This window comes from Chiloscyllium plagiosum, chromosome 18 (assembly GCF_004010195.1).
Source record: "Chiloscyllium plagiosum isolate BGI_BamShark_2017 chromosome 18, ASM401019v2, whole genome shotgun sequence".
NCBI classification, from domain to species: Eukaryota; Metazoa; Chordata; class Chondrichthyes; order Orectolobiformes; family Hemiscylliidae; genus Chiloscyllium; species Chiloscyllium plagiosum.
In genome coordinates, this window is record NC_057727.1 from 16,423,560 (window position 1) to 16,431,429 (window position 7,870).

Below are 7,870 nucleotides of genomic sequence, written 5' to 3' on the forward strand. Positions count from 1 at the left end.
ATGCTACTCTCTCCCCACCCCCACCCTCCTCTAGCTTATCTCTCCACGCTTCAGGCTCTCTGCCTTTATTCCTGATGAAGGGCTTTTGCCCGAAACATCGATTTTGCCTGTCCTCGGATTTTGCCTGTCCTCGGATGCTGCCTGAATTGCATTGCTGAGCTGAATGGTCTACGTCAGCTCCTACATCTTATGATAACGTCATCCCTTTTCCCAAGATCCCACTTTGGTTAGAGGCAAAGGTGTTCAACTTCAATGTTCTATCCAAGTTTGTATCAAAGACCAATCCTCCTTATTTCATAGATTCGACAATCCATCCCTGCTCTACAGCTTACAATCCTCTTCTGGTCTCAGAACATGAGTTCCTTGAGACCTTGCCAAACTCCACTTCATCCTAAACTCTGCATCTCCAATATCTGTGCCACACAGAGTTTGATTTTTCCTTACTGAGACTGATTTCCACTGGTCCATTTTGAATTAGAAAGGCAATATGACTCCACAAAGCCATCAGAGATGCCAAAAGGCAGTACCCAACCAAACCAACCATACGGACTCTCCCCATCTGTAGCAAGGTCTAAACAACATAACGGGATACAAAATAAAGCAAAGCAAGATAACAGCCAAAGACACATCCCTCCCTGACATGCTCAATGTTTTCTATGCTCCGTTTGAGCAGAATGCCAGTGGCACGGTGACACCTGCCCCGACAGACCTGGACATAACTGTTCCCTCTGTCACCGCTGCAGACATCAGATCAATTTTCCTGGGAGTCAACTCAAGGAAAGTGGCAGGCCCAGAAGGTGTTCCTGGCTGAGCACTAAGATCCTGTGCAGAGCAGCAGGTGGAGGTATTCACCAACATCTTCAACCTCTCCCTCCTATGAACCCACCTGTTTCAAGAAGATCACCACCATCCCAGTATCTAAGAGAGCACATGCAATGTGCCTGAATGACGACTGTCCCGGGGGCTGACCTCCATAACCATGAATTGCTTCGAGAGGCTGGTAATGACCCACATTAACTCTAGTCTCCCAGCCTGCCCTAGATCCTCTACAACTTGCCTATTGATGTAACAGGCCCTCAGCGGATGCCATTTCCCTACCCCTGCACTCAGCCTTGGAACATCTGGACAATAATGACGCCGACGTCAGACTCCTGGTCATTGACTAAACTCCGCCTTCAACACCATTATCCCCTCCAGACTGATCTCCAAACTCCAAGACCTAATTCTCTGTACCACCCTCTGTAACTGACCCACAGACCGCAGTCAATGAAGATAGATAACTGCATCTCCTCCATGATAACACTCAACACATGCCCCACCCCACCAAGAATGTGTTCTGATCCTCCTACTGTACTCCCTGTACACCCACGACTGTGTTGCCAAATTCTGAATGAACACCATCTGCAAGTTTGCCAAAGACACCACTGTGGTAGGACAGATTTCAAACAACGATGAGTCAGAATACAGGATAGCATGACAGTGCTTGGTAATGTGGTGCAGTGATAACAACCTCTCTCTCAATGTCAACAAAACTAAAGATCCGATCATTGACTTCAGAAAGAAAGGAGGAGAACATGCCCCCATTTACATCAACGGAACAGAGGTTGAGAGGGTTGACAGCGTCAAGTTGCTAGGAGTGACAATAACCGACATCGTGTCCTGGACTTCACTCATAGATGTGATAGTCAAGAAGGCACAACAATGCCTCTTCTTCCTCAGGATGCTCAGGAAATTCAACATGTCCCGAAGGACCCTCAGCAACTGTTACAGATGAACCATAGAAAGCATTCTATCTGGGTACATAATGACCTGGTATGGCAACCGCTCTGCCCAGGACCATGAGAAACTACAGAAAGTTGTGCGCACAGCCCAGACCATCATGGAGACCAACATCCCATCCATGGACTCCATTTACACTTCTCATTGCCATAGAAAGGCTACTAACATCATCAAAGACTCATCTCACCCCAGTAATGGTCTCCTACAAACTCTCCATCAGGCAGAAGATACAGAAGCTTGAACATACACTCCAATAGGTTCAAGAACAACTTCAAATAATGTTCATCTAGTTAATGTTGATCTTGCCTCATGCATGTCCTGTGCAGTGTTACGTGTATGCCTCACTCTGTCCAAATTTATTTCCACCCTATGATCTGTACATCCTTGCTTACAATGATCTGCCTGCACTGCTTGCAAGCAAGGCTTTCTGCTGTCCTTAGGCACACATGAATACAATAATCAAATGAATTCAAACCATGCACAAATTCCTCCCTAGCTTTAGCTCACTTGGCAACATTCCTCACCCCCAGGTTTCAGCCATATGCTCTATTCTTCTGTGTACCTTCCTTCCTGCTCCACCTTGACTGATCATCAGCAGGGAGCACATGCCTATACTCTGGAATTCTCTCTGTATAACTTTGTCACCTCTCCTCATCTGTAAAAGCTTCATCAGTTTAACCTTAGTTACTCAGTTAGCTTTTCTTCCACGGTTTTTCAATTCTTCCTTGTGATGCCCCTTGGGTTGTTAATTTAACAAAAATTGGTACTTAAATGCTAGGACCTGTATAAGATCCAAAATTGTCTCCAAAGGTGAAAGGATAGTATTGCAACATCACTGCCATGAATAATTTGATACTTGATACATAAGACCTACTGTACCTGCTATGCGAAGTAATGCCTGCAGTCTCTCAATGTTCCCTCGGCTTGCTTCACAGTGTAGATCAGTCCATTTGTAGTTGTAGTTGGGTGCTGTTTGGTACTGCCGCTCCTGCAGTGTCCCTGGCTGGAATCTGGTGTTTTTCAGTTCAGTACCGGACATGGAACTGATATAAAATCCCATTATGTTGTGTCTATATGGGAGAAAGAAACTAACCATTCCATAATATGAACTTCATAAAGGCACTCTGCATTACTATCCAGTATTCCGACAAGATACAAATGAACAATTTTCATAAATGAAAAGAATAATACTTAAAATTCCACCAGCAAGTAAATATAGTAAAAGCAAATTACTGCGGATGCTGGAATCTGAAACCAAAGAGAAAATGCTGGAAAATCTCAGCAAGTCTGGCAGCATCTGTAAGCAGAGAAAAGAGCTGACGTTTCGAGTCTTAACTGACCCTTTGTCAGCTTTGACAAAGGGTCAGTTAGACTTGAAACGTCAGCTCTTTTCGCTCCTTACAGATGCTGGGAGTAAATATAATGCTGTAATAAGCTTTAGAAGCTGGGATCAAGAAGGTTTCAAATGAGGGAGAGATCATTTTACCAATCATATCTGGGTTATGCTTCTGCAAGACATATCTACTCAATCTAATTTCTGTACATTCTGTACATCTCGGAAATGACTGCCAGACTACTCAGACCCCTTGGCATTATGGTAGCCCGCAAACCCACCAACACACTAAAACAGCAGCTAATGAACTTCAAAGACCCTATACAGACAAGCAAAAATAACGTCATTTACAAAATACCATGCTAAGACTGTAATAAACAGTACATTGGATAAACAGGCAGAAAGCTAGCCACCAGGATACATGAACACCAACTAGCCACAAAAAGACATGACACTCTCTCACTAGTATCCTCACATATGGATGAGGAAGGACACCACTTCGACTGGGAAATACATCCATCCTAGGACAAGCCAAACAAAGACACGCACGAGAATTCCTAGAAGCATGGCATTCCAACCGGACTCTATCAACAAACACATCGAGTTAGACCCCATCTACCATCCCCTGAGAAAAGGAACAGGAAATGATTTCACCATAGGAAATAACATCACCACAGAAAATGACATCACCAACCCAAAGAAACCCAAACATATAAATAGAAAGCAGGAATTTTCAGCATTGTTTCGCCTGAGGTCCACTGAAGATGTTACCTAGTAAGGTAACAAAACGTCTGGAAATGAACCTTTCAGCTCAGTGAGCAAACCTACATCCAAAACCTGAGCTACAAATCTTCTCAAAGCTTGTTCTGTACATTTCCCTGATATTTTGAAATGTGTTTTTCATGTTATCAATTTAATAGTAACTATGGCTGCTATTTCCAAGTTGGTTTCTGGTAGCGTATTCCATGTCCTAACAAAAAAGGGTCTAAATCTCTGGTGGGTTAGCTATCACTTTGCGGCAGTTTCGCCTCGTTAATGGCTGTCAATGTTTCAAGTTGGATGTGAACCTTCTGAGGAACTAAAAGGGTTGGAAAATGATGGACTTTACTCTTTGGACAGAGATGGAAGAAGAGAAAAGAGAACAGATGATGTGGAGGCCCAGTGTGAAAGACAAAGGGGTTTCTAATTGGGATGAAAGATACAGGGATGTAAAGTGAGTGGAAATTAAAATGTAGAAGAGTGAAAATGTGTTCTTTTAACTGAACGCAAAGTAAACAAGACACAAACAAGACAAGCCAGTTGAGGGAAGGGAAGGAGAATTTAAAGGAAATGGAAGACAGACCATATTAGGTCGGGTCCTGAAGTTATGGAATTCAATATTGAGGTTGTAAAGGCCCTGAACACAAAATGAGATGTTGTTCTTTGAGCCTGCATTATGCTTCATTGGAACATTGCAACAGGTTCAAGGTGAAAACGTTAGCATGGGAGCAAGGGAATTTATTGGAAGGGCAGACAAATGGAGGACAAGGTCATTCCCTATGGAAAAGGTAGATGTGTTTCACAAAGAGTTCTCCCAGTCTTTGTTTAGTTTTGCTAATGTAAAAGGCACCACATTGTGTGCATCAAGTATAGTAATATTAGAATGAAAGAACTACATGTAAAATGTTGCTTCACCTGGAAGATGCATTGGTAATTGGCAGGGAGAGAGGAGGTGAATGGGCAGGCATTGCATCTCTGTGATGGTATTGGTAGGTGCCATGGGAAAATGAGGAAGTGAGATGCAAGGGAAGAGTAGGACAGAGTGTCATGGAGGGAATGGTCCCTGCAGAATGCTGACCGTGGAGGCATGGGTAAGATGTGTTTGGTGATGGCATCTTGCTGGATAAGGTGAAAAGACAGAGGATGATCCTTTGAATGTGGAGAGTAGTGAGTTAGAAAATAGGGACTAGGGGAACTCAATTGTTTTGGGAAGGAGCAAAGGGATGAGGACAGAAGTGTGGGAAATGGGTTAGACAGAGCTGAGGGCCCTGTCAATCATAATGGGGGGGTGGGACGTAATCTTCAGTTGACGTCATGTCAGAGGCACCCCAGTGGAAAGTGGCATCATTATGACAGGAATGGAGAAACTGGGCGAATGTAACAGAATCCTTGCATGAAGCACAGTGTAAGGAGCTGTAATCAAGATAACTGTGGGAGACAGTGGGCTTGTAATGGAGATTGGTGGACAGTCTACACCCAGAAGTGCAAACTGAGAAGTCAAGAATGCAAGTGAAGAGTTAGAGTTGGACCAAGTGAATCCCTGGCCTAGGGGACACTTATTCTCCAGCTTATCTCCTCTTTCACATGAGGAACCATATTTTTAAGAAAAGAGACGTTTCATTTAAGGGAAGAGCCCATGTAAATTTGAAGCAATGGCTAGAATCAAGATATCAGAGCTCAAAACTAATTTGTATGCTTCTCCCACATTCTCTCATTCCAGCTCTTGGTAGAGTGCCCTGGAAAGTTCATGCATTTCCAGACCCAAAGAGTAACTTCTCAATTTTGAAGATGCTTACATTCCCCTTTTAGGTTTTCTTACATGGAAAATGGAATATTCTCAGTGACAAAGTGGATAAGTGACTGACTCCTTGACTTCTGTGAATATCTGCAGCCACTCGCTGGGGCAGGTACATAAAAATATGAGAAAGTACACTTGCATAATGGCATCAATCAGGAAGTTTCAAGAAGGTTTTGATTTGGTCAGACAAAAGTCGCGTTACTGAATAATGTCATACATTAAGCTTCTGTATCATACAAGCAAATCTCAGTGGTTCCGTTGAAAGGCTATCTTTCTTGAGAAGGACTGATCACTTTGCAACTGTCTTGGATCTGTAATGCAACTACAGTAAGATATGGACCTTTATCTGAATTCCTGCACTGTCAGGTAATAGGCATTGAACAGTAACCTTCAGACATACAGTGGATTGAAAATGACCTACCAGCAATCCTTCTTTTCTGCCATCAGAGCAGTGGCTTTCACGTTGATGCCATTGTTCATGAAGATTCAAAAAGACTTTTGTCCTGCCATGGAAGATTGGACTTCCTGGGCAAGTGAAGATTTTAAAATTGCCCACAGTCCTCTGTAAAAAATTATAAATTGATAATATAGTAAATTTAGTTAAAAAGCATGAAGCAAATACTGTTAAAAACATCCACGGTGGCACAGTGGTTAGCACTGCTGCCTCATAGCACCAGTGACCCGGGTTCAATTCCCGCCTCAGGCGACTGACTGTGTGGAGTTTGCACATTGTCTGCGTGGGTTTCCTCCAGGTGCTCCGGTTTCCTCCCACAGTCCAAAAATGTGCAGGTTAGGTGAATTGGCCATGCTAAATTGCCTGTAGTGTTAGGTGAAGGAGTAAATGTAGGGGAATGGGTCTGGGTGGGTTGCGCTTCGGCGGGTCGGTGTGGACTTGTTGGGCCGAAGGGCCTGTTTCCACACTGTAAGTAATCTAATCAAATCAGATGACTGACCAGTCATGAAGCATCTATACAACCAAAAGAAAGAATACAAATTTGGAACACCAAATCTATGAATATTGAAGATGTGAATATTGCAATGTTTTCATTCATAAATTGGAATTAGAACAGAAAGATTTCTTTTAAAAAGTTTAAATATGTTTTCCTCCCCATTTTTGCTGCTATGCTTTCTCTTTTGTAGATGCTGATTCTTCATGTATGTTGAGAAATATGAAACGTCCTATGCCAGCAGCCATTATTCATATTACAAACAATGTCTAAGTGTCATTAGGTTATGGTACATAAACGTAAACACTTCTCAATTATGATTGTTGCAAAGTTTCAGAGATTATTATGTGCACAGATTGGGAATAGAACATACATAGAACATAGAACAGTACAGCACAGAACAGGCCCTTCAGCCCACGATGTTGTGCTGACCATTGATCCTCACGTAAGGTAAACCTAAAGTATGAACCCTCAAATTTCTGTGACCATATGCATGTCCAGCAGTCTCTTAAATATCCCCAATGACCTCACTTCCACAACTGCTACTGGCAACGCATTCCATGTTCTCACAACTCTCTGTGTAGAGAACCCGCCTCTGACATCCCCTCTATACTTTCCGCCAAACAGCTTAACAATTTCTGCCCTGGGAAAAAAGTCTCTGGCTATCAACTCTATCTATGCCTCTCATTATCTTGTACACCTCAGTTAGGTCCCCTCTCTTCCTTCTTTCTTCCAATGTATCTATGCCTCTCATTATCTTGTATACCTCAATTAGGTCCCCTCTCCTCCTCCTTTTCTCCAATAAAAAAAGTCCGAGCTCAGTCAACCTCTCTTTGTAAGATAAGCCCTCCAGTCCAGGCAGCATCCTGCTAAACGTCCTCTGAACCCTCTCCAAAGCATCCTATAATAGGGCGACCAGAACTGGACACAGTATTCCAAGTGCGGTCTAACCAAAGTTTTATAGAGCTGCAACAAGATCTCACGACTCTTAAACTCAATCCCCATGTTAATGAAAGCCAAAACACCATATGCTTTCTTAACAACCCTGTCCACTTGGGTGGCAATTTTAGGGATCCATGTACCTGCACACCAAGATCCCTCTGTTCCTCCACATTGCCAAGAATCCTATCCTTAATCCTGTACTCAACTTTCAAGTTCGACCTTCCAAAATGCATCACTTCGCATTTATCCAGGTTGAACGCCATCTGCCACCTCTCAGCCCATCTCTGCATCCTGTCAATGTCATGCTGCAGC

At 43.1% G+C, this 7,870-nt stretch overlaps 1 protein-coding gene across 2 annotated transcripts in view; it reads right to left on the reverse strand.

Moving 5' to 3' along the window:
- LOC122559194 (ankyrin repeat and SOCS box protein 13-like) overlaps positions 1 to 7,870 on the reverse strand; it is a 23,893-nt gene that overhangs the window by 10,823 nt on the left and 5,200 nt on the right. For both annotated transcript variants that reach the window (XM_043708576.1, XM_043708577.1), the window contains exons 2-3: positions 6,091 to 6,231; positions 2,659 to 2,849 (exon numbers count right to left, since the gene is read on the reverse strand). In XM_043708576.1, the coding sequence (XP_043564511.1) occupies positions 2,659 to 2,839 (181 nt within the window). In that variant the 5' untranslated portion in view covers positions 2,840 to 2,849; positions 6,091 to 6,231. The remainder of the gene's footprint in view (positions 1 to 2,658; positions 2,850 to 6,090; positions 6,232 to 7,870) is intronic.